The 27,694-nt window shown below is 39.5% G+C and overlaps 1 protein-coding gene across 2 annotated transcripts in view; it reads left to right on the top strand.

Annotated features, from left to right (window-relative positions):
- The window catches only part of CLCN5 (chloride voltage-gated channel 5), a 526,001-nt gene that overhangs the window by 373,251 nt on the left and 125,056 nt on the right, over positions 1-27,694 (top strand). For both annotated transcript variants that reach the window (XM_053698989.1, XM_053698988.1), the window contains 2 exons: positions 13,805-13,927; positions 14,761-14,967. In XM_053698989.1, coding sequence (XP_053554964.1) covers positions 13,805-13,927; positions 14,761-14,967 — 330 coding nt within the window. The remainder of the gene's footprint in view (positions 1-13,804; positions 13,928-14,760; positions 14,968-27,694) is intronic.

Here is a 27,694-nt window from a genome sequence, read left to right as displayed (position 1 = left end):
CACTCCACTAGGGCTGTGGCTTCCACATGGGCCTTCAAGAACGAGGCTTCTGTTGATCAGATATGTAAGGCAGCGACTTGGTCTTCACTGCACACTTTTTCTAAATTTTACAAATTTGATACTTTTGCTTCTTCTGAGGCTATTTTTGGGAGAAAGGTTTTGCAAGCCGTGGTGCCTTCCATTTAGGTGACCTGATTTGCTCCCTCCCTTCATCCGTGTCCTAAAGCTTTGGTATTGGTTCCCACAAGTAAGGATGACGCCGTGGACCGGACACACCTATGTTGGAGAAAACAGAATTTATGTTTACCTGATAAATTACTTTCTCCAACGGTGTGTCCGGTCCACGGCCCGCCCGGGTTTTTTTAATCAGGTCTGATAATTTATTTTCTTTAACTACAGTCACCACGGTAACATATGGTTTCTCCTATGCAAATATTCCTCCTTAACGTCGGTCGAATGACTGGGGTAGGCGGAGCCTAGGAGGGATCATGTGACCAGCTTTGCTGGGCTCTTTGCCATTTCCTGTTGGGGAAGAGAATATCCCACAAGTAAGGATGATGCCGTGGACCGGACACACCGTTGGAGAAAGTAATTTATCAGGTAAACATAAATTCTGTTTTTTGGGAGAAAGGTTTTGCAAGCCGTGGTGCCTTCCGTTTAGGTAACCTGATTTGCTCCCTCCCTTCATCCATGTCCTAAAGCTTTGGTATTGGTTCCCACAAGTAAGGATGACGCCGTGGACCGGACACACCAATGTTGGAGAAAACAGAATTTATGCTTACCTGATAAATTACTTTCTCCAATGGTGTGTCCGGTCCACGGCCCGCCCTGGTTTTTTAATCAGGTCTGATGAATTATTTTCTCTAACTACAGTCACCACGGTACCGTATGGTTTCTCCTATTTTTTTCCTCCTGTCCGTCGGTCGAATGACTGGGGTGGGCGGAGCCTAGGAGGGACTATATGGCCAGCTTTGCTGGGACTCTTTGCCATTTCCTGTTGGGGAAGAGATATTCCCACAATTAAAGATGACGCCGTGGACCGGACACACCGTTGGAGAAAGTAATTTATCAGGTAAGCATAAATTCTGTTTTCATTAACTTTTTGCGGGCAAAATTAGGCTTACAAGGTCGCAAAATGCCAATGTTTATTGCGTCATTTTTAGGGCGAGAATTTTTTAGCACGAAGGTACGTCCAGTGACGCAAATTTGTAATTTCCGGCGTCTTACTTGACGGCAAGTTACCTTGCACAAGGTTGCGTCTGCAATGACGCGCGTGTGTCATTTCCGCTGTTAGTGCCAAAAAATTTAATTTTGCGTTGTGCTTCATACTTGGTGCCAAATAATTTCATTATTTAAAACCCCATTCCTATATGCCTCTTGTCTTTTTCTATGTCAGAGGGCTATGCTGTTTGCATTTTTTACCATTCCTGAAACTGCCATATAAGGGAATTGATAATTCTGCTTTATATATTGTTTTTTCTCTTACATTTGCAAGATTTCTCAATCTAATCCTGTCTCAGAAACCACTGTTGGAACCCTGCTGCCTGATAACAGCTCTACCAAAGCTAAGTGTATCTGTTGTAAATTTGTGGAGATTATATCTCCAGCTGTGGTATGTAATAGTTGTCATGATAAGCTTTTACATGCAGAGAATGTATCCATCAGTAATAGTACAATGCCTATTGTTCCTTCAACATCTAATGTACAAGATATCCCTGTGAATATAAAATATTTTATTGCTTATGTGATTCAGAAGGCTTTGTCTGCTATCCTGCCTTCTAATAAACGTAAAAGGTCTTTTAAAACTTCTCATAAGGTTGATGAAATTTCAAATGACCAACAACATACTGAATTATCCTCCTCTGATGAGGATCTATCTGATTCAGAAGATCCTTCCTCAGATATTGACACTGACAAATCTACTAATTTATTTAAAATAGAGTATATTCGTTCCTTGTTAAAATAGGTGTTAATTACATTGGATATTGAGGAAACTAGTCCTCTTGCTACTAAAACTAGTAAACGTTTAAATTCTGTTTATAAGCCTCCTGTGATTACTTCAGAGGTTTTTCTAGTTCCTGATGCTATTTCTGATATGATTTCTAAGGAATGGAATAGGTCTGGTACTTCTTTTATCCCTTCTTCAAGGTTTAAAAAATTGTATCCTTTGCCAGCAGTTAGATTGGAGTTTTGGGAAAAGATCCCCATAGTTGATGGGACTATTTCTACTCTTGCCAAATGTACTACTCTTACAATGGAAGATGGTACTTCCTTTAAGGACCCTTTAGATAGGAAACTTGAATCTTATCTAAGGAAAGCTTATTTATATTCTGGCTATCTTCTCAGGCCTGCCATTTCTATGGCTGATGTTGCAGCTGCATCAACTTTTTGGTTGGAAAGTTTAACGCTACAGGAAATGGATCCTGATTTGTCTAGCATTGTTCGCTTGCTTCAACATGCTAATCATTTTATCTGTGATGCCATTTTTGATACAATAATTGATGTTAAATCTATATCTTTAGCTATTTTAGCTAGAAGAGCTTTGTGGCTCAAATATTGGAATGCTGACATGGTATCTAAGTCTAGATTACTAGCTCTTTCTTTCCAAGGTATTCGTTTATTTGGTTCTCCGTTGGATTCGATTATTTCAACTGTCATTGGGGGAAAGGAGTTTTTTTTTTGCCTAAGGGTAAATCTATTCATTGTCCCAAAGAAAGAAAATTCATTCAGACCAGTTCTGAATCGGAAAATTTATAATGGTTTTGTAAGAGTGCCAACTTTCAAAATGGTGACTATAAGGACTATTCTGCCTTTTGTTCAGCAAGGGCATTATATGTGCACGATAGACTTACAGGATGCATATCTTCATATTCCGATTCATCCAGACCACTATCGGTTTCTGAGATTCTTATTTCTAGACAATCATTAGCAATTTGTCACTCTTCCATTTGGCCTAGCGTCGGCTCCAATAATCTTTTCAAAGGTTCTCGGTGCCCTACTCTCTGTAATCAGAGAACGATGTATTGCGGTGTTTCCTTATTTGGACGATATCTTGGTACTAGCTCAGTCTTTACATTCTGCAGAATCTCCCACAAATCAACTAGTGTTTCTTCAAAAACATGGTTGGAGGATCAATTTACCAAAAAGCTCCTTGATTCCTCAGACAAGGGTCACCTTTTTAGGTTTTTAGATAGATTCAGTGTCCATGACTCTGTCTCTAACAGACAACAGACGATTAAAATTGGTTTCAGCTTGCCGGAACCTTCAATCTCAATCATTCCCTTCAGTAGCTATATGTATGGAAGTTTTAGGTCTCATGACTGCAGCATCGGACGCTATCGCCTTTGCTCATTTTCATATGAGACCTCTCCAGCTTTGTATGCTGATTCAATGGTGCAGGGATTATAAAAATATATTGCAATTAATATCCTTAAATCCCAATGTTCGACTCTCTCTGACTTGGTGGTTATATCACCATTGTATAGTTCGAGGGGCCTCTCTTGTTCGTCCAACCTGGACTGTGATCACAACAGATGCAAGTCTTTCAGGTTGGGGAGCTGTCTGGGGATCTCTGACAGCACAAGGGGTTTGGGAATCTCAAGAGGCGAGGTTACCAATCAATATTTTAGAACTCCGTGCTATTTTCAGGGCTCTTCAGGTTTGACCCCTGTTGAAGAGAGAACCATTCATTTGTTTTCAGACAGACAATATCACAACTGTGGCATTTGTCAATCATCAGGGTGGGGCTCACAGTCCCCAAGCTATGAAAGAAGTATCTCGGGTACTTGCTTGGGCGGAAATCCAGTTCCTGTCTAATTTCTGGGGTTCATATCATAGGTGTAGACAATTGGGAAGCGGATTATCTCAGCTGTCAGACTTTACATCCGGGGAGTGGTCGCTCCATCCAGATGTGTTTTCTCAGATTCTTCAGATGTGGGGTCTTCCAGAAATAGATCTGATGGCTTCCCATCTAAACAAGAAAATTCCCAGGTACCTGTCCAGGTCCATGGATCCTCAGGCAGAAGCGGTGAATGTATTAGCAGTTCCTTGGTGTTACCAACATGCTTATATTTTCCCGCCTCTAGTTCTTCTTCCAAGAGTGATCTCCAAGATCATCATGGAACAATCGTTTGTGCTGCTGGTAACTCCAGCATGGCCTCACAGGTTTTCGTATGCGGATCTTGTTCGGATGTCCAGTTGCCAACCTTGGCCACTTCCTTTAAGACCAGACCTTCTGTCTCAAGGTCCGTTTTTCCATCAGGCTCTCAAATCATTAAATTTGAAGTTATGGAAATTGAACACCTAGTGCTTAGTCATAGAGGTTTCTGATTAATACTATGTTACAGGCTCATAAATCTGTTTCTAGGAAGACTTATATTTGATAGTGTTCTTTTCATAAATTTTCCTGGCATTCTTTTAGAATTCGTAGAATTTTACAGTTTTTTCAGGATGGTTTGGATAAAGGTTTGTCTGCAAGTTCCTTGAAGGGACAAATCTCTGCTCTTTCTGATTTATTTCACAGAAAGATTGCTAATCTTCCTTATATTCATTTTTCTGTACAGGCTTTGGTCCGTATCAAGCCTGTCATTAAATCAATTTGTCCTCCTTGGAGTCTTAATTTGGTTTTGAAGGCTTTACAGGCTCCTCCGTTTGAGCCTATACAATCTTTGGACATTAAACTACTTTCTTGGAAAGTGTTGTTCCTTTTGGCCATCTCTTCTGCTAGAAGAGTTTCCGAATTATCTGCTCTTTCTAGTGAATCTCCTTTTCTGATTTTCTATCAGGATAAGGCAGTTTTATGGACATCATTTATATTTCTACCTAAGGTTGTGAATTCTAACAACATTAATAGAGAAATTGTTGTTCCTTCTTTGTGTCCTAATCCTAAGAATTCTTTGGAGAGATCCTTACATTGTTTGGATGTTGTAAGAGCTTTGAAATATTATGTTGAGATTTCAGGAAGACTTCTAGTCTATTTGTAATCTTTTGGTTCTAGGAAAGGTCAGAAGGCATTTCCTTGACATCTTGGTTAAAGCTTTTGATTCATCAGGCTTATTTGGAGTTGGGTCAGGCCCCACCTCAGAGAATTACAGCTCATTCTACTAGATTAGTCTCCACCTAGTGGGCTTTTTAGAATGAAGCTTCAGTTGATCAGATTTGCAAAGCAGCAACTTGGTCGTCTTTGCATACATTTACTAAATTCTACCGTTTTTATGTATTTGCTTCTGCAGAAGCAGTTTTTGGTAGAAAAGTTCTTCAGGCAGCTGTTTCAGTTTGATTCCTCTGTTTATGTTTAAGTTTTTTCTTTTAATTTATGAGAATAAACTTATATTTTGGGTTGTGGAATAATTTTTCAGCGGAAAATGGCTGTTATTATTTTTATCCCTCCCTCTCTAGTGACTCTTCTGTGGAGTTCCACATCTTGGGTATTACTATCCCATACGTCACTAGCTCATGGACTCTTGCCAATTACGTGAAAGAAAACATAATTCATGTAAGAATCTGATAAATTCATTTTTTTCAAATTGGCAAGAGTCGATGAGACCCACCCTTTTTATGGTGGTTATGATTTCTTGTATAAAGTACAATTATTTCCAAATTCCTTTTTTGATTCTTTTTACTCCTTTCTTGATCACCCCATTACTTGACTTTTCGTTAAACTGAATTGTGGGTATGGTGGGGGGTGTATTTATAGGCATTTTGAGGTTTGGGAAACTTTGCCCCTCCTGGTAGGATTGTATATCCCATACGTCACTAGCTCATAGACTCTTGCCAATATGAAATAAATTAATTTATCAGGTAAGTTCTTACATAAATTGTTTTTTCTTTTTAAACGGGAAGAGCCTACAGCTGCATTCATTACTTTTGGGAATTCAGAACCTGGCCACCAGGAAAAGACAACACCCCAGCCAAAGGCTTTAAATTACATCCCCCACTTCCCTCATCCCCAAATCATTTTTTGCCTTTCGTCACAGGAGGTTGGCAGAGAAGTGTCAGAAGTTTGAGATGGTCTCTTATGGAGGGTAGTACTCTTCAAAATGGGACTGGAGTTTTAAGTAATCCTGTCAGCCTCTCAGTGAGAGCATGGATGAATGTTAGAGTCCGGAGATGCAGAGACTTTCTGCAAAACCATCATGACTCATATTAACAGCTCCTTGGCAATCAGCATTGGTGAGTTGCGCTGCCTGCCTTTTATTCACTCAAGTCCATGTCAGAAGCGAGGCTACGATCTGTCACACTTGAAGGGCCGTGTTCCTGTTCCATGGCGTAGATTCCGGTAAGATCGTTTCATTTTACTTCATTATGTGAACTTGATGTTAACGAGAAGGTATTATCCCAGTGGGACTCCTTTTATCTTATAATAGGAATCACGGGTTAATATCTTCTGAGGGGGGTTATTGAACAGGGGGGCTTTAATCATGTTTGTTATGTGGTTCTATCTGTTGTTGATGTGTAGTAATACTTTAGGCTCATGGCTTTTCTGAACATTACAGCCTTCTCATCTATTGGTGCGATCTTTAGATTTGCGTGCTCTTTTTATGACTTGCACGGTGCTGGCTGTGTGGCGACAGAGAGAGTTTGCATGTTCGTTGTCTGGTTCACAGGAGATGGTGAGTGCTCCAGCCATTGGAGGTGTAAAAGAGGTGCCATTTAGTGTTTGTCATTTTTGTAATCCCAAGATGGAGGAATCTGATTTTTTTTTTTTTTTAGACACGGATGTCTCCGATGCGCAGAATACGTCTTGTGATGAATATGAAATGGCCCGGGTTATCCATGACCATCAGTTATGTTCCGATTGCTCTTCCAGAGTACTCTCTTCTACCGATTCAGGGTCCTCAGAGTGCATTGAGCCATCTGCCCCCGAGGATTCTAGGTCCTGTGAGGTGCGTGTCCCAGAACTTTCCTTTGCTACACAAGCAGGTGTCCCTATTGCCTCTACTCCTTCTCCAGAAGGTGGCTTGTTTCCTCCAGATGTTACTGCACGGTTCAGCATGGCCATATCTATAGCGTTGGCTCATTTGTATCTCCCAAGTGAAATATTTTTAAGATACTGTCCTTGTTCTGTCAACCAGGGCCCGTTGGGCGTGGGATCGCCCGGTTCAGTTCGGCCTCCTGGGGAAGCGGGGGCCTCTAAGGCTTCAGGGGCCCTAACCTTGGGGCCGGAGTCGTTTGTCGATTCGGCAAGGGATCATTTTGCCTTTCGTTGTAGGTTGGCCCGTCTTCGTGTCCTACTAAGGCATGTTTTGGTGTTGCTAGAGGATCCCAGTTCTAGTGGGCCGAGGGATTTGAGGCCTTAGATGCCAGATAGCATCTTGGTGTCTCTGTGTTTCTTTTTTTGTATTGGTTCCAGTTCTGAGCTTGGTTGAAGGGGGTCCATGATCGGCTGGTCCGGTTGGCGTACCCTTTTTCCTTGGGCATTCACCCACAGGTGCTGTCTTACTTTTATTTTAGATCCAGATAGGATGTATTTGATTTGTTTTGTATAAGCTCACATCTGTTATAACTTTCGATTGGGAACGTTCTGTCTCTGGAACCGATACTTGCGATTTTGTGGTCGCATGGGCACTTCCTCGGAAGTTGTGCACTTTGGTTAAGACCGAGGTTGTTTTTCTAGTTAATATTATCGAACTTTCGGGTTGATTTTTCTTGAACCTTAGGCAGATTCTGGATTGTTCTTGTACCAGGCAGGTACTGGTCGGGCGCTGTCTACTGTTTCTTGGGTTCATGTCACCCTTGTGGTGCTGATTAGCCTGTCGGCATAAAAAAAAAAAACAAAGAAAAAAAAAAAAACAGAAAAGCAAAGTGTCTCTTAAGGCCTATTGTTATGGACTCCGGGTTTTGGATCCTACAACGAGGTATGGAGACTGGGGCATAGATCCAACGCTTCTGGTAGGAAGGTTTTGAGCTCCGATATCCGTTGTTTTTTTATGGCAATATTGCTTAGGATGCGTGACCGACTTTTTCAGACGTCATTGTGGTTCCTAGGGTCCCTGGGGACTCTGAACTGTAGGTTTCCATTACTTAAGAGATGTGATTGTCTTCCGGAGATCTAGTTTCTGAATACAACTCTTGTAGTTTAGTCTTTTGCGATGGTGATGTTTCTTTCTCTCTCATCTTGGGTTGGGTCATTTTGTTCTGGAAGAGTGAAGCATGTCCTCTTCTTTTTATCAGTGTTTCGTTTACTCTAATATATGGAGTGCAGGGGTCACCCTGCCGTTCTACCAGGAGCTGCAAGGCTCCCGTTCCATTTCAAGGATGTCGGGAGACAGATCCTGCAAGGATCTCTGGAGACTGTTGTCTTCTCAAGATAAGAACTTCCCCTTGTCATACCATGGTCTTTAGACTCTCGGGTGTTATCCGTCGATCTTATTGTAGATCTAGCCCTTCGGGCTTGAGGGTAGGAGGTCTGTGGTCAGTTAGTCTTTTTGCCTGTCTGTGGTCAGGAAGCTGACCATTTATCCTTTCCAGCATGTGGGTCAGGTCGTTAGGCCTGTCTACATGGATTTCCTTGTGGTCCAAGGGTACTTGTCCCTTTCCTAAACCAGTCGAGAGTTTTTTCAGACTCTTGGGTTTGTGGATGTTGCTAGGTAGAAAACTGATGGCTACTGAGCAACAGAAAAATGGTAGTTTATTCCAATAAAAATGATTAAGCTCTTGTGTGCGCGAAACATGTAAGATCGCTGATCCCCATCCATTGGTTTGTTTTGTCGTGTCTTTCATTTTTATTGGAATAAACTACCATTTTTTCTGTTGCTCAGTAGCCATCCGTTTTCTTTCATTTTGGCATTGCGGTAGTCCTCCGCTTTATATTTGGCTCCACACACCCCTACTATTATGAGTTGGTCTGTTCTACCCTTCTTCCTCTGCCCGGCGGAAGTTTTCAGTAACAGCACACCTCTTCTCAGATGTTGCTAGGTACTTTACATCTAAGGACTTTAGATGGTGGAAGGTTTTATCTGGATGCGCTCCTAACCATAGGAGGCAGTTTATGGGTTCCTCAGGGGCTTTAGATCTTCGGATCGACTCCAACATATGACCATATCTCTTGCCTGGAACGGGTTTGGACAGTTCTGCTTAACCTTAGGGTTTGGTTCTGACAGGTCCCTACTTGTCTGCTGGGACATCTGATGCTTCCTAGTAGGCTTTAGTTGCTACTCCAATTGGGCTGACAATTTAGGCAGAAAAGTTTGGCCTCTTGTAGGGTGGATACAGTTGATTAATATTCTTCGCACCTAGGGTGGGGAAGGAGTTCGTACGTGTTCTCCTTGTTTTGGAGGTACCTCCAGTGTCTGTAAGGGGCAGTGGGTCCTTTGTTTTTCTCGCTTTGTAGTTTTTTCCCCTTTCTTGCGTTCTCACAATCACGGAAATGAATTCTGGTATCGGAATGCTGTGGGCCAGAGTGCTTTCTTCCCTTGAGGGGTGTTCCTTCTTATGGAAGGCTGCAGTGTAGTGGTCCTTGGATACAAGCATGAGGTTCCTGCCATGGTTCAGGGTAGCATGCCAATTTTTTAGTAGCAGTCCGAGTTCTACTCTGGGGATTGATTCCTCGTAGATTCATCCTTTTTTCTTCTGAAGGTCTGAGACTCTTGTCTTCGGTCTTTCACTAGCCTGTGGGCTGGGACCATTATCCTGGAAGGAAGGTTGGGATCAGTCTGCTTTTTGCAGTATGAACCGTTTACTTTTATTTAATCTGTCCTCCCCTTTGAGGGGGGACTCTTAGTGCTCATCTTTCTACTGGTGGCAGCTTCTGCTGGGATGGATCGCTCCTTGGATTCTGGAATTTCTGGTCGGGAGCTGTTGTCGAGATTTTTTGGCACTTCTTGGTGGGATGTTTCACACGATGACTTAGGACGGCTTTGCTGTCTGTTGATCGGTCATCGCGAATTTTGCTCACAACTGGCTATTGGGGAGCTCTTTTAAGCTGCTGGGACAGGTTTTTTTCTGTCTCTGCTTGTCTATGCTTAGCTTGACGGGTTTTGTCTTGTCTAGGTTGCAAGGGGGAACTTGGGGTTTCTGGAACACCATAGTTGATATAATGCTGTGTCAGGGATATGAGGGTGGCCTTCCGGTGATCATAAAGACATTTTCCCCTGACTATGGACTTCTCTTCTGGTCCTTGTCCTCCTAGGGAGTTTGTTTTCCAGGATAGTGGTCCTGTGGCAACCACTAGTTGCTCTGAGTTTGATTTGGTCCTTTGAAAATCTCATGGGATCCTCTATTCTCCCTCTCGGGGGTAGATAGGGCTTTTTGACCAGTCTGGGTTTATGTTAGTGTTGGACGCTCCTTCAGATCTCCTATGGGTTCCTCTACTCTCCCTCTCAGGGGTTGATGGAGGTTTTTCAGTTTTAGGATTTTTTTTGTGAGTTGAGTGTCGCAGGGCTGACTCCTCGGGAGCTTGTGCTCAGCAGTCTCTAGCAAGGCTTTGCAGGTTGTGTAACTGATGAGTATAGTTACCCGGGCTCCGGGTTTTCCCTTGTAGTTATAGTTTTTTTGTAGGGTGTTGAGTAATTTCAGGCTGTGGTGCCTTTCGAAGGAGCCGCCTCTTTTGTACCCACCCTTTGTTTGCATTTAGTGTCCTCTAGCTTGGGTATTGTTTTCCCAAAAAGTTCCTGTTTAAAGGGACACTGAACCCAATTTTTTTCTTTTGTGATTCAGATAGAGCATGACATTTTAAGCAACTTTCTAATTTACTCCTATTATCAAATTTTCTTCATTCTCTTGGTATCTTTATTTGAATGGCAAGAATGTAAGTTCAGATGCTGGTCCATTTTTGGTGAACAACCTGGGTTGTTCTTGCTGATTGGTGGATAAATTCATCCACCAATAAAAAGTGATATCCAGAGTACTGAACTAAAAAAAGCTGAGATGCCTTCTTTTTCAAATAAAGATAGCAAGACAACGAAGAAAAATTCATAATAGGAGTAAATTAGAAAGATGCTCAAAATTGGATGCTCTCTCTGAATCATGAAAGACAACAATTGGGTTCAGTCTCCCTTTAAGAAGAAAAACATATGCTTACCTGATAATTTTCTTTTCATCTGACAGGAAGAGTCCACAGCTCCCGTCTGCGCTTTATCTATGGGGCGGCAGTGCATTTTTGTTCTTCTGGCACCTTTTTTAAAATCACCCTGATATTTCTACTGTTCCTTGTTCCCTTGGCAGAATGACTGGGGGATGAGGTGAGTGGGGGAGGTATTTGAAGCCTTTGGCTGGGGTGTCTTTGCCTCCTCCTGGTGGCCAGGTTCTTATTTCCCAAAACTAATGCATGCAGCTGTGGACTCTTCCTGCCAGAAGAAAAGGAACTTATCGGGTATGCATAATTTGTTTTTACTTTATTTTGAAAGAAGTTCATTGAAATATTCTATTATATCTGCCTTATACATTGGGACTTTCCTTTTATTTTTAAAGATGTTTTTATTTGATTTGATTTCAAGGGTGCTGTCTATTAAGATGTTGGATTTTTTTTATTTGAAAGCATTTTCTTGAATTCATATATAAATATATTTGTATCTATGCTGGTTTGGCTTTTTTTATGTGTAAAGTTTTGGAAAAAATTTGAAATCCTGAAAGCAAAATGTTGTGTTTCATGGCCCTTTTAAAGATATAGGGCCAGATTACGAATTGAGCTTGTTTGGTTTACTGCTGGTATTAAAGGGACACTGTAGTCAGAAATGAAATCATATAAATAATGTAATATACATCTAACTATATCTTTTTCTAATTTACATTATTTACCAAATATTTAGCGTTTATAAAATATATCTGTTTCAAATATTTAATTTTTCCAAACCTACTTGTAGCTCTGCAGTTACGGATTCCCAATCCGTGCTGACAACTGCAGTTGAAACATGGCGTCTTTGGTAAGTATTGCGCATGCGCAAGTTAGCTCAGCGTCACCGCAAACTTCACCGCAAACGTCAGCATCTGAAGATACCTAAGGCAGTAGAATCTATAGAGCTGCAGTCGATTGAGCTGCGCAAGTCACGTAAGTAATCTTCTTGACTACGCTTTGAGAATCTCCCTAGAATATACGAGCAAATGATAATTTAGAAATCAATCTTCAATACATCTGTTGTCAAATGTGTTCTGTCAGTTTACGATGAAAAAAGAAGTAAAGCAGTAATTTTGTTTTCACTTTATATGTGATCAATTGTTTATTTTCTGCATTTATTTAATTTTGGGAACTCAAAACCGTATATCCTTTAATTAAATACAATTAAAGGATATACGGTTTTGAGTTCCCAAAAATAAATAAATGCAGAAAATAAACAATTCATCACACATAAAGTGAAAACAAAATTACTGCTTTACTTCTTTTTTCATTGTAAACTGACAGAACACATTTGGCAACAGATAAGACGTTTCTATCATTATTAGAAAGTCTGGCTAACCGATTGCATAGATTTTTCACTCAAATACGCAAGCGTGAAACAAACTATGGTGTGGGTAACTTCGGCTTCTTGGATTTGCAATGCGCATGCGCGATTTACCAGATTTGATGCGCAGGCTTATTAGGAAGGGTTAGCTGGCTAATTTTATGCATAACATCGATCTGCAATTGGTCAAAGTGTTTGTATACACACTATGCAGAAAACGGTGGGCTGGAAAAGGTGACGTCATGGCCGGGTAATGTAGATTAAAAATATAAGCTTATAAAGCTTCGTTTTTTAAAATATATAGGTTTGCAGATGTTAATAGATAAACCTTAAACAAAATATGTGAATATTGTGTATTTAAAAACGGAAAAAACAGTAATCCTTTAAGAGTTGAAAGTAAACGTATCCTCAGAGCTCTGGTTAACGGTTTTGCAAAACTAAAAAGTTTCACAAAACACATTAAAAATACATTACAAAGTACACTCATATTAACACCATCTAATAATTATTTTTAAAAAAATATTGCACAAAAAAGATTTAAGGGCTCAAAGATATAAGGTTGCAGGTGTTAGAAAAACAAAAGGCAAATAAAGGGCTTTAACATAGAGATACAAACATAAACATGTCTAAAGATGTATATATACACATCTAAACACCTAAACTGTATTCCTATATATATCTGTATATATCTATAACTATATATAATCGTGTGTATGTATGTATATATTATTCATGAATAAAAAGAACATATTCTGCAATGTGAAGAACATTGTAATGTGAAATATTCAGATTTCTTTGTGTGGGGGTTAGGGCACATGAGAATATGTGATCGGGTTTGTGTGCAGGTAGGGTTTTAGGTTTTTTCACTTTTATGCTCCATTGACTTCCATGGGGGAAATATGTGAACGTGTTCGTGATATATTCTTAGTTCGGCTTTTTGCGCTCGACTGGTTAGCTCGCGAGTTACAGTTTACTCGAGCAAAAGAGTTAATTAGTGCTCCACTTGTAATCTGGCCCATTGGGTTTTAAGGGCCTGCACCATTTGAGATAAAATAAAGGGAAACCCAATTTTTTTTTTTGTCCTTCATTATTCAGACAGAGCGTATAGTTTTTAAAATACATTCCAGTTTACTTCTGTTATCAAACTTTCTTCATTCTCTTTGTATCCTTGTATTGAACCAATGACAAAAGGCATATATGTGCAGCCACCATTTAGCCGCTAGCTCTCAGTAATGCCTTGCTGCCACTGTCTACCTAGGTATACTTTTCAACAAAGGATACTAAGTATAAGATGCTTTTTAGATAATAGAACTGGAAACTTGTTTAAAATTGCATGCTTAGAATCAGTTTAATTTTGACTTTACTGTCCCTTTAAACCTTAACTATTCCTCTCCTAAGATTTATAGTTGTTTCTCTTATTTTGCTAGGGAGCTTTTCCCTACATCTTGAACTACTTCATGTACGTGGCATGGGCTCTTTTTTTCTCCCTCCTTGCTGTTTTACTGGTCCGTAACTTTGCCCCGTATGCATGTGGATCTGGAATTCCTGAGGTAAGTAATGGCAAGAGGTTTGTTCCCTCAGATCTAGTAGCCAAGATCAAATGTGATATGTGTTGTAGCTTGACTTTTAAATCCATAATGACATTTTATAGAGTGAAGAGTGGGGTCAGTTGTATATAAAGAGACCATTAAAATCAGTCTTCTAAAATAACCAATGCCTTATTGATACCAACTAGAGGTCACTTCCTTACTGTTCTGCACGTTTTCCCCCAGCTGTTTCATATTATGGGCTATTATCAGTATTCATATAATCTACTTATTTACACAAGCCATAGTAAATTCTCAAGTCATATTATATTCAAAAATAATTCAGAATTTTATTTAAAATGTATTTTTTTTTATGAATATCCCAAAGCTTAATAAATCAACGTTTCTGTGGGAATTGGCACTGTCAGACAGTGAGCAGTAGAGGTCTAGGACTTAGGTGTAAATAATGCACTTCCTCTTAGTTTCACCTTAGAATGTCAACAGCTTTTGCTTAATTTTTGTTACGCAAAATAGATATCTATGTAACTACTGTGCTTTCATATACATAATGAAAATTAAAAATGTAGTTATATGTCCCTTTAATAAAATACAACTAAAAAGGCTTCCTTTGCTCCATTTCAGAGCTCCCCCATAAATTTGTTTAAATTTAATCTAAAAAAAGATAATATGCATGAAGGCCTTTCTCTGCTCACAACCCTAATTGTTAACATTAGGTCAATCGGCCAACTCTTTAACCCTTTGAAGTCATATGTATCTAGTAGACAATGTGGTCTTGTTATAGACATGTTTACGCTTATTTGAGATCATTCATTTTACCTGCTCTTTTCACCTTACAGATTAAAACCATCTTGAGCGGTTTCATTATACGTGGATATCTGGGGAAGTGGACCCTAATAATAAAGACTATGACCCTGGGACTTGCTGTATCATCTGGTCTAAGTCTTGGCAAAGAGGGTCCTTTGATACATGTGGCCTGCTGCTGTGGTAATATCCTGTGCCATCTTTTCACCAAATACAGAAAAAATGAGGCCAAGCGGAGGGAGGTAAGAGATCTAATGGCTTGGTTGTTAAACGGACGGTAAAGTCAGAATTAAACTTTCATGATTTTGATAGAGCATGCAGTTTTAAACAACTTTCCAATTTAGTTCTATTATGTAATTTGCTTTGTTCTCTAGGTATCTTGTGTTGGAAAGCATACCTAGGTAGGCTGAAGAGCAGCAATGATGATAGAAATAAAGTGGAAAGTTGTTTAAAATGCTATTTTTTTTCTGAATCATGAAAGAAAACAAATTGGGTTTCATGGCCCTTTAAATCCAGTTTAATGTCTCTTATAATGCCTTTTTTGAGCTTTGAACGTCCTGATATTCATTGGCAAAGTGAAATAATGAGGAGGAGGAATAAACCTTTAAAGTAAATGTGAAAGTTGTGCTAACATCAATACAAATGCAGTGAGATGTTATTGTCAATAAGTCACTTAGCCAACAGAAAAGATATTTCTTTTATGTAATTAGCAAGAGTCCATGAGCTAGTGACGTATGGGATATACATTCCTACCAGGAGGGGCAAAGTTTCCCAAACCTCAAAATGCCTATAAATACACCCCTCACCACACCCACAAATAAGTTTTACAAACTTTGCCTCCTATGGAGGTGGTGAAGTAAGTTTGTGCTAGATTCTACGTTGATATGCGCTCCGCAGCAGGTTGGAGCCCGGTTTTCCTCTCAGCGTGCAGTGAATGTCAGAGGGATGTGAGGAGAGTATTGCCTATTTGAATTCAATGATCTCCTACGGGGTCTATTTCATAGGTTCTCTGTTATCGGTCGTAGAGATTCATCTCTTACCTCCCTTTTCAGATCGACAATATACTCTTATATATACCATTACCTCTACTGATTCTCGTTTCAGTACTGGTTTGGCTTTCTACTACATGTAGATGAGTGTCCTGGGTAAGTAATTCTTATTTTCTGTGACACTCTAAGCTATGGTTGGGCACTTTTATATAAAGTTCTAAATATATGTATTCAAACATTTATTTGCCTTGACTCAGGATGTTCAACGTTCCTTATTTCAGACAGTCGGTTTCATATTTGGGATAATGCATATGAATAAATCAATTTTTTCTTACCTTAAAATTTGACTTTTTCCCTGTGGGCTGTTAGGCTCGCGGGGGCTGAAAATGCTTCATTTTATTGCGTCATTCTTGGCGCGGACTTTTTTGGCGCAAATTTTTTTTTTCTATTTCCGGCGTCATACGTGTCGCCGGAAGTTGTGTCATTTTTGACGTTTTTTTGCGCCAAAAGTGTTGGCGTTCCGGATGTGGCGTCATTTTTGGCGCCAAAAGCATTTAGGCGCCAAATAATGTGGGCGTCTTTTTTGGCGCTAAAAAAAATGGGCGTCACTATTGTCTCCACATTATTTAAGTCTCATTATTTATTGCTTCTGGTTGCTAGAAGCTTGTTCACTGGCATTTTTTCCCATTCCTGAAACTGTCATTTAAGGAATTTGATCAATTTTGCTTTATATGTTGTTTTTTCTATTACATATTGCAAGATGTCCCATGTTGACACTGAGTCAGAAGATACTTCTGGAAAATCGCTGCCTGGTACTGGATCTACCAAAGATAAGTGTATCTGCTGTAAACTTGTGGTATCTGTTCCTCCAGCTGTTGTTTGTACTGAATGTCATGACAAACTTGTTAATGCAGATAATATTTCCTTTAGTAATGTTACATTACATGTTGCTGTTCCGTCAACATCTAATACTCAGAGTGTTCCTGATAACATAAGAGATTTTGTTTCTAAATCCATTAAGAAGGCTATGTCTGTTATTCCTCCTTCTAGTAAACGTAAAAAGTCTTTTAAAACTTCTCATTTTTCAGATGAATTTTTAAATGAACATCATCTTTCTGATTCTGATAATGGTTCTTCTGGTTCAGAGGATTCTGTCTCAGAGGTTGATGCTGATAAATCTTCATATTTATTTAAAATGGAATTTATTCGTTCTTTAATTAAAGAAGTCTTAATTACATTAGAAATAGAGGATTCTGGTCCTCTTGATACTAAATCTAAACGTTTAAATAAGGTTTTTAAATCTCCTGTAGTTATTCCAGAAGTTTTTCCTGTCCCTGATGCTATTTCTGAAGTAATTTCCAGGGAATGGAATAATTTGGGTAATTCATTTACTCCTTCTAAACGTTTTAAGCAATTATATCCTGTGCCATCTGACAGATTAGAGTTTTGGGACAAAATCCCTAAGGTTGATGGGGCTGTCTCTACTCTTGCTAAGCGTACTACTATTCCTACGGCAGATAGTACTTCCTTTAAGGATCCTTTAGATAGGAAAATTGAATCCTTTCTAAGAAAAGCTTACTTGTGTTCAGGTAATCTTCTTAGACTTGCTATATCTTTAGCGGATGTTGCTGCAGCTTCAACTTTTTGGTTAGAAGCTTTAGCGCAACAAGTAACAGATCATAATTCTCATAGCATTATTAATCTTCTTCAACATGCTAATAATTTTATTTGTGATGCCATCTTTGATATCATTAGAGTTGATGTCAGGTATATGTCTCTATCTATTTTAGCTAGAAGAGCTTTATGGCTTAAAACTTGGAATGCTGATATGTCTTCTAAGTCTACTTTGCTTTCCCTTTCTTTCCAGGGTAATAAATTATTTGGTTCTCAGTTGGATTCTATTATCTCAACTGTTACTGGAGGGAAAGGAACTTTTTTACCACAGGATAAAAAAATCTAAGGGTAAATTTAGGTCTAATAATCGTTTTCGTTCCTTTCGTCACAATAAGGAACAAAAGCCTGATCCTTCATCCACAGGAGCGGTATCAGTTTAGAAACCATCTCCAGTCTGGAATAAATCCAAGCCTTTTAGAAAACCAAAGCCAGCTCCTAAGTCCACATGAAGGTGCGGCCCTCATTCCAGCTCAGCTGGTAGGGGGCAGATTACGTTTTTTCAAAGAAATTTGGATCAATTCCATTCACAATCTTTGGTTTCAGAACATTGTTTCAGAAGGGTACAGAATTGGCTTCAAGATAAGGCCTCCTGCAAAGAGATTTTTTCTTTCCTGTGTCCCAGTAAACCCAGCGAAGGCTCGAGCATTTCTGAAATGTGTTTCAGATCTAGAGTTGGCTGGAGTAATTATGCCAGTTCCAGTTCTGGAACAGGGGCTGGGGTTTTATTCAAATCTTTTCATTGTACCAAAGAAGGAGAATTCCTTCAGACCAGTTCTGGATCTAAAAATATTGAATCGTTATGTAAGGATACCAACATTCAAAATGGTAACTGTAAGGACTATCCTGCCTTTTGTTCAGCAAGGGCATTATATGTCCACAATAGATTTACAGGATGCATATCTACATATTCCGATTCATCCAGATCACTATCAGTTTCTGAGATTCTCTTTCCTAGACAAGCATTACCAGTTTGTGGCTCTACCGTTTGGCCTAGCAACAGCTCCAAGAATTTTTACAAAGGTTCTCGGTGCCCTTCTGTCTGTAATCAGAGAACAGGGTATTGTGGTATTTCCTTATTTGGACGATATCTTGGTACTTGCTCAGTCTTCACATTTAGCAGAATCTCATACGAATCGACTTGTGTTGTTTCTTCAAGATCATGGTTGGAGGATCAATTTACCAAAAAGTTCATTGATTCCTCAGACAAAGGTAACCTTTTTAGGTTTCCAGATAGATTCAGTGTCCATGACTCTGTCTCTAACAGACAAGAGACGTCTGAAATTGATATCAGCTTGTCGAAACCTTCAGTCACAATCATTCCCTTCGGTAGCCTTATGCATGGAAATTCTAGGTCTCATGACTGCTGCATCGGACGCGATCCCCTTTGCTCGTTTTCACATGCGACCTCTTCAGCTCTGTATGCTGAACCAGTGGTGCAGGGATTACACAAAGATATCTCAATTAATATCTTTAAAACCGATTGTACGACACTCTCTGACATGGTGGACAGATCACCATAGTTTAGTTCAGGGGGCTTCTTTTGTTCTTCCGACCTGGACTGTAATTTCAACAGATGCAAGTCTGACAGGTTGGGGAGCTGTTTGGGGGTCTCTGACAGCACAAGGGGTTTGGGAATCTCAGGAGGTGAGATTGCCAATCAATATTTTGGAACTCCGTGCAATTTTCAGAGCTCTTCAGTCTTGGCCTCTTCTAAAGAGAGAATCGTTCATTTGTTTTCAGACAGACAATGTCACAACTGTGGCATACATCAATCATCAAGGAGGGACTCACAGTCCTCTGGCCATGAAAGAAGTATCTCGAATTCTGGTATGGGCGGAATCCAGCTCCTGTCTAGTTTCTGCGGTTCATATCCCAGGTATAGACAATTGGGAAGCGGATTATCTCAGTCGCCAAACGTTACATCCGGGCGAATGGTCTCTTCACCCAGAGGTTTTTCTTCAGATTGTTCAAATGTGGGGACTTCCAGAAATAGATCTGATGGCCTCTCATCTAAACAAGAAACTTCCCAGGTATCTGTCCAGATCCAGGGATCCTCAAGCGGAAACAGTGGATGCATTGTCACTTCCTTGGAAGTATCATCCTGCCTATATCTTTCCGCCTCTAGTTCTTCTTCCAAGAGTAATCTCCAAGATTCTGAAGGAATGCTCGTTTGTTCTGCTGGTAGCTCCAGCATGGCCTCACAGGTTTTGGTATGCGAATCTTGTCCGGATGGCCTCTTGCCAACCGTGGACTCTTCCGTTAAGACCAGACCTTCTGTCGCAAGGTCCTTTTTTCCATCAGGATCTCAAATCCTTAAATTTAAAGGTATGGAGATTGAACGCTTGATTCTTATTCAAAGAGGTTTCTCTGACTCTGTGATTAATACTATGTTACAGGCTCGTAAATCCGTATCTAGGGAGATATATTATAGAGTCTGGAAGACTTATATTTCTTGGTGTCTTTTTCATCATTTTTCCTGGCATTCTTTTAGAATTCCGAGAATTTTACAGTTTCTTCAGGATGGTTTGGATAAAGGTTTGTCTGCAAGTTCCTTGAAAGGACAAATCTCTGCTCTTTCTGTTCTTTTTCACAGAAAGATTGCTAATCTTCCTGATATTCATTGTTTTGTACAAGATTTGGTTCGTATAAAACCTGTCATTAAGTCAATTTCTCCTCCTTGGAGTTTGAATTTGGTTCTGGGGGCTCTTCAAGCTCCTCCGTTTGAACCTATGCATTCATTGGACATTAAATTACTTTCTTGGAAAGTTTTGTTCCTTTTGGCCATCTCTTCTGCCAGAAGAGTTTCTGAATTATCTGCTCTTTCTTGTGAGTCTCCTTTTCTGATTTTTCATCAGGATAAAGCGGTGTTGCGAACTTCTTTTGAATTTTTACCCAAGGTTGTGAATTCTAACAACATTAGTAGAGAAATTGTGGTTCCTTCATTATGTCTTAATCCTAAGTATTCTAAGGAGAAATCATTGCATTCTTTGGATGTAGTTAGAGCTTTGAAATATTATGTTGAAGCTACTAAGAATTTCCGAAAGACTTCTAGGGGTCGATCCGATAAAAATCGTCGCCCGCAAAAGCCGGCGACGCCAATAATTGCGCGGATTTGGTATCCTATATACGGCGTAAGCTAGAAGTTACGCGCGTATATTTCTGCCGTCGCCCGCAGTTTTTTGGGCCATAGGCAGGTATACCAAACCCGCGCAGTTTGGTATCCAATATGCAGCGTAAGGACTTACGTGGCGAAAATGGAGAAAACTTACTCCATTTTCACCTCGCCACAAAAAGCAGCCGTAAGAAGCCTTACGCTGACTATTGGAGCCCCGTAACTCCCTAAACTAACTAGAAAATAAACCTAACACCTAACGCATGCGCAATGTCTATCTCCCTGTCAACCGCGATCCCCCCCCCGAAATCCCTAATAAAGTTATTACCCCCTAAACCGCCGCTCCCGGACCCCGCCGCCATCTACATAAACTAACCCCCTACTGTGAGCCTCTAAAACCGCCGCCATCTACCTTATCTATCCCCTAATCTGACCCCTTACACCGCCGCCACCTATATAAAAATTATTAACCCCTAATCTAATCCCCCTATACCGCCGCCAGCTATATTAATATTATTAACCCCTAATGTAAGCCCCTTACACCGCCGCCATCTCTATTAAAATGATTAACCCCTAATTTAATCTACCTACCCCGCCGCCAGCTATATTATCTATATTAACCCTAAGTATATTATAGTTAATATAGTTATTACATTATATATATTAACTATATTAACCCTAATTATATTAGGGTTAATATAGTTACTATAGTATTTATATTAACTATATTAACTCTATCTAACACTAACACCCCTAACTATATTTATATTAAATTAATCTAATTAATTTATAAACTAAAATATTCCTATTTAAATCTAAATACTTACCTATAAAATAAACCCTAAGATAGCTACAATATAATTAATAATTACATTGTAGCTATGTTAGGGTTAATATTTATTTTACAGGTAAATTGTTAATTATTTTAACTAGGTATAATAGATATTAAATAGTTATTAACTATTTAATATCTACCTAGTTAAAATAATTACCCAATTACCTGTAAAATAAATCCTAACCTAAGTTATAAATACACCTACACTATCAATAAATTAAATAAAGTACAAACATCTATCTAAAAATACAATTAAATTAACTAAACTAAATTACAAAAAAAAACAAACACTAAATTACAAAAAATAAAAAAAAGATTACAAGATATTTAAGCTAATTACACCTATTCTAAGCCCCCTAATAAAATAATAAACCCCCAAAATAAAAAAAATTCCCTGCCCTATTCTAAATTCAACAAATTTCAAAGCTCTTTACCTTACCAGCCCTTAAAAGGGCCTTTTGTGGGGCATGCCCCAAAGAATTCAGCTCTTTTGCATTCAACAAATACAATCCCCCCCCCCCCCCCATTACAACCCACCACCCACATACCCCTATTCTAAACCCACCCAAACCCCCCTTAAAAAAGCCTAACACTACCCCCCTGAAGATCTCCCTACCTTGTCTTCACCACACCGGGCCGAACTCCTGATCCGATCCGGGCGATGTCGTCCTCCAAGCGGCAAAGAAGAATTCTTCCTCCGGCGATGTCATCCTCCAAGCGGCAAAGAAGAATTCTTCCTCCGGCGACGTCTTCCTCCAAGCGGCAGCAAAGTCTTCATTCTTCCGGCGGCATCTTCAATCTTCTTTCTTCGCTCCGCCGCCGCGGAGCATCCATCCCAGCCGACTGCTAAACTTGGAATCAGGTACCTTTAAATGACGTCATCCAAGATGGTGTCCGCCGAATTCCGATTGGCTGATAGGATTCTATCAGCCAATCGGAATTAAGTTAAAAAAATCTGATTGGCTGATTGAATCAGCCAATCAGATTCAAGTTCAATCCGATTGGCTGATCTAATCAGCCAATCAGATTGAGCTCGCATTCTATTGGCTGATCGGAACAGCTGGTAAGCTCTTTACCTTACCAGCCCTTAAAAGGGCCTTTTGTGGGGCATGCCCCAAAGAATTCAGCTCTTTTGCATTCAACAAATACAATCCCCCCCCCCCCCCCCATTACAACCCACCACCCACATACCCCTATTCTAAACCCACCCAAACCCCCCTTAAAAAAGCCTAACACTACCCCCCTGAAGATCTCCCTACCTTGTCTTCACCACACCGGGCCGAACTCCTGATCCGATCCGGGCGATGTCGTCCTCCAAGCGGCAAAGAAGAATTCTTCCTCCGGCGATGTCATCCTCCAAGCGGCAAAGAAGAATTCTTCCTCCGGCGACGTCTTCCTCCAAGCGGCAGCAAAGTCTTCATTCTTCCGGCGGCATCTTCAATCTTCTTTCTTCGCTCCGCCGCCGCGGAGCATCCATCCCAGCCGACTGCTAAACTTGGAATCAGGTACCTTTAAATGACGTCATCCAAGATGGTGTCCGCCGAATTCCGATTGGCTGATAGGATTCTATCAGCCAATCGGAATTAAGTTAAAAAAATCTGATTGGCTGATTGAATCAGCCAATCAGATTCAAGTTCAATCCGATTGGCTGATCTAATCAGCCAATCAGATTGAGCTCGCATTCTATTGGCTGATCGGAACAGCCAATAGAATGCGAGCTCAATCTGATTGGCTGATTGGATCAGCCAATCGGATTGAACTTGAATCTGATTGGCTGATTCAATCAGCCAATCAGATTTTTTTAACTTAATTCCGATTGGCTGATAGAATCCTATCAGCCAATCGGAATTCGGCGGACGCCATCTTGGATGACGTCATTTAAAGGTACCTCATTCCAAGTTTAGCAGTCGGCCGGGATGGATGCTCCGCGGCGGCGGAGCGAAGAAAGAAGATTGAAGATGCCGCCGGAAGAATGAAGACTTTGCTGCCGCTTGGAGGAAGACGTCGCCGGAGGAAGAATTCTTCTTTGCCGCTTGGAGGATGACATCGCCGGAGGAAGAATTCTTCTTTGCCGCTTGGAGGAAGACATCGCCCGGATCGGATCAGGAGTTCGGCCCGGTGTGGTGAAGACAAGGTAGGGAGATCTTCAGGGGGGTAGTGTTAGGCTTTTTTAAGGGGGGTTTGGGTGGGTTTAGAATAGGGGTATGTGGGTGGTGGGTTGTAATGGGGGGGGGGGGATTGTATTTGTTGTATGCAAAAGAGCTGAATTCTTTGGGGCATGCCCCACAAAAGGCCCTTTTAAGGGCTGGTAAGGTAAAGAGCTTTGAAATTTGTTGAATTTAGAATAGGGCAGGGAATTTTTTTTATTTTGGGGGTTTATTATTTTATTAGGGGGCTTAGAATAGGTGTAATTAGCTTAAAAATCTTGTAATCTTTTTTTTATTTTTTGTAATTTAGTGTTTGTTTTTTTTTGTAATTTAGTTTAGTTAATGTAATTGTATTTTTAGATAGATTTTTGTAGTTTATTAAATTTATTGATAGTGTAGGTGTATTTATAACTTAGGTTAGGATTTATTTTACAGGTAATTGGGTAATTATTTTAACTAGGTAGATATTAAATAGTTAATAACTATTTAATATCTATTATACCTAGTTAAAATAATTAACAATTTACCTGTAAAATAAATATTAACCCTAACATAGCTACAATGTAATTATTAATTATATTGTAGCTATCTTAGGGTTTATTTTATAGGTAAGTATTTAGATTTAAATAGGAATATTTTAGTTTATAAATTAATTAGATTAATTTAATATAAATATAGTTAGGGGTGTTAGTGTTAGATAGAGTTAATATAGTTAATATAAATACTATAGTAACTATATTAACCCTAATATAATTAGGGTTAATATAGTTAATATATATAATGTAATAACTATATTAACTATAATATACTTGGGGTTAATATAGATAATATAGCTGGCGGCGGGGTAGGTAGATTAAATTAGGGGTTAATCATTTTAATAGAGATGGCGGCGGTGTAAGGGGCTTACATTAGGGGTTAATAATTTTAATATAGATGGCGGCGGTGTTAGGGGCTCACTTTAGGGGGTTATAGATATAATATAGCTGGCGGCGGGGTACGGGAGCGGCGGTTTAGGGGTTAATAACTTTATTAGGTTGCGGCGGGGTACGGGAGCGGCGGTTTAGGGGTTAATAACTTTATTAGGTTGCGGCGGGGTACGGGAGCGGCGGTTTAGGGGTTAATAGCATTTTTATTGTTAGGCTAGTGAGGGGGGATAGCGGATAGAGGGTTAGACAGTGCGGGCTATGTTAGGGAGGCGTGTTAGACAGTGCGGGCTATGTTAGGGAGGCGTGTTAGACAGTGCGGGTGTTTTAGACTTTAGTCAGGTTTTATAGGCGCCGGCAGATTCTAACGTGGCGCAAGTCACTGGCGACGCCAGAAATTTGTACTTACGCAGATTTCTGGACATCGCTGGTTTGTGAGACTTACGGCACGTTAGCATCTGACGGCGACCTATATGGGATGGCTCGAGTTGCGAGCTGAAACTGCGGGCGACGCCGGTTCCCTCGCTTGCGCCGCAAACTGCGATCGATATCGGATCGCGCCCCTAGTCTATTTGTTATCTTTTCCGGTCAGAAGGCCTCTGCCATTTCTTTGGCATCTTGGTTGAAATCTTTAATTCATCATGCTTATGTCGAGTCGGGTAAAACTCCGCCTCAAAGGATTACAGCTCATTCTACTAGGTCAGTTTCTACTTCCTGGGCGTTTAGGAATGAAGCTTCGGTTGATCAGATTTGCAAAGCAGCAACTTGGTCTTCTTTGCATACTTTTACTAAATTCTACCATTTTGATGTGTTTTCTTCTTCTGAAGCAGTTTTTGGTAGAAAAGTACTTCAGGCAGCTGTTTCAGTTTGATTCTTCTGCTTATAATTTCAGTTTTTTTCATTATAAGATTTAATCTTTATTTTGGGTGTGGATTATTTTCAGCGGAATTGGCTGTCTTTATTTTATCCCTCCCTCTCTAGTGACTCTTGCGTGGAAGATCCACATCTTGGGTAGTCATTATCCCATACGTCACTAGCTCATGGACTCTTGCTAATTACATGAAAGAAAACATTATTTATGTAAGAACTTACCTGATAAATTCATTTCTTTCATATTAGCAAGAGTCAATGAGGCCCACCCTTTTTTGTGGTGGTTATGATTTTTTTTGTATAAAGCACAATTATTCCAATTCCTTATTTTTTATGCTTTCGCACTTTTTTTCTTATCACCCCACTTCTTGGCTATGTGTTAAACTGATTTGTGGGTGTGGTGAGGGGTGTATTTATAGGCATTTTGAGGTTTGGGAAACTTTGCCCCTCCTGGTAGGAATGTATATCCCATACGTCACTAGCTCATGGACTCTTGCTAATATGAAAGAAATTAATTTATCAGGTAAGTTCTTACATAAATTATGTTTTATACCTTTTTCTGACCTCCTAGTTTAGCTATGGAGTAGCTGTTAAAGGGACAGTAAACACCTTGAAATTTTTATTTAAAATATTTAGTTGTGTGTAATGAAACAACATTGATATGTATAAGTTTATTTATTTTGCCCCCTTTTTATGTAATTTTTGCTCTGAAAATTCTGATTATCCTAGCTTTGTGAATGAATAATCTAGATTTTGTTAGAGACCAAGACGAATATTTTGCTTAACCATTTCTTTTTACTGCTCACAGCACTTAAAAGCAATATAAACATTAACAGAATAACACAGTAAAACAAGAATACAGATAATAGACCAAAGAAAGAAATAGAAATATTAAAGTGGTCAGACAAAAAAGTGACCAATGAGAGTAGTCCAAATATCCATAAAGAGTCCAGTAAGTCTGTAATCCTCCTCTTTATTCTTTGATGCTGAAAACCGATGAAAAGTTCCAATCGGAAAAAACTTGAAATCCCACGAAGAGCAGAACGAACAGAAGGAACATCATGAAGAACGAAAACTTGATAGAAGTGAAGATCCTATTTTTTAAACTGAGTTGAGAAGAGAAATCCAAACTGTTAAGATGATGATCAGAGGTTGTAGGGAATTGTTGAATCAAATCAAGCTGATTCAGTCTCATAGATTTCTGGATTGGGAAGAATGGAAGCTGAAAAATATAAACAATATGTTATAATTAATGTAAATATGTAAATATATTTTGCTAGTTCAAAGCCAAATAGGTCATGATATCAAAAGAGTAGGAATATTGTGAATAGGCTTAAAACAAAATTGGCGAAAAATAGAATCAGAGGACGAATCCGCTGCATTCAAGATCTCTTGCAGAGAACAATAATTAGAAAAAATGCTTTTGAAGCTGCAGCACATCTTCACCTACACCTGCTTGAATCATGATCCACTTAACCCACCTAGCGATGGTAGTAGAGGGAACAGGAAGATGAGTAAATGAAATCAGAAGTTTAGAAGGTGTAGAATTTCTGAAAGAAACGGTTCTACTTGCATACTCCTTAAGACACAAAGCAACACATAAATTAGGAAAGTCAGAAAAATAAGGATAGAATAAAGTAGAGGAAGAAGTTTTAGTTCTTCGAGACAGAGGAAAAATAACATCTTGAGTAGAGAGCATTTCTATTATTTTAATCTATGGCTTTAACGTCAGACACCCTTCTGCAAGAAAGTAAACATAAGAGTGGCTAACTTTTGCTGAAAGTTGTTTAATGGGACATAATACTCATATGCTTAATCACTTGAAACTGATGCAGCATAACTGTAAAAAGCTGACAGGAAAATATCACCTCAGCATCTCTATGTAAAAAAGGAAGATAGTTTACCTCACAATTTCCTCAGCTCAGCAGAGTAAGTGCTGTTTAAAAAGTTATACTCCGCTGCAGCCCAGCTGCAGATAAAATAAAAATTAAGAAATGAACAGCAGCCAATCAGCATCAACAGTGCTGAGGTCATGAACTCTTACTGTGATCTCATGAGATTTCACTTAACTCTTGTGAGATTTCATTTTAAACTTCTTTACACTGAATAGGAAAATAAGATGAGTGTGCACGAAACTCGCTCCTTCCGCTGTCCCTGGACAGACATACTGATTTTCTGCTTAGAAGTCCTTTACAATGGGATGTGGCTACTGAGAAACTTTTGAGGTAAAATATCTTTCTTTTTTACATAGAGATGTTCAGGTAATATTATAGTTTTCAGGCCATTTGTTAAAAAGGGGAAAAAACAGGTTAACATCCCAGAAAATGAGAATATTTAGAAGATGGGGGGGGCTTTTAAGTTTAATAGATTTCATAAGACAACAAACAGATATATGTTGTCCAATAGGAGAATTATGAAA

This window comes from Bombina bombina, chromosome 1 (genome assembly GCF_027579735.1).
Source record: "Bombina bombina isolate aBomBom1 chromosome 1, aBomBom1.pri, whole genome shotgun sequence".
In the NCBI taxonomy this organism is placed as follows: domain Eukaryota; kingdom Metazoa; phylum Chordata; class Amphibia; order Anura; family Bombinatoridae; genus Bombina; species Bombina bombina.
The sequence above is the reverse complement of the archived record's forward strand: the minus strand, read 5'-3'. Positions and strand labels throughout refer to the sequence as shown.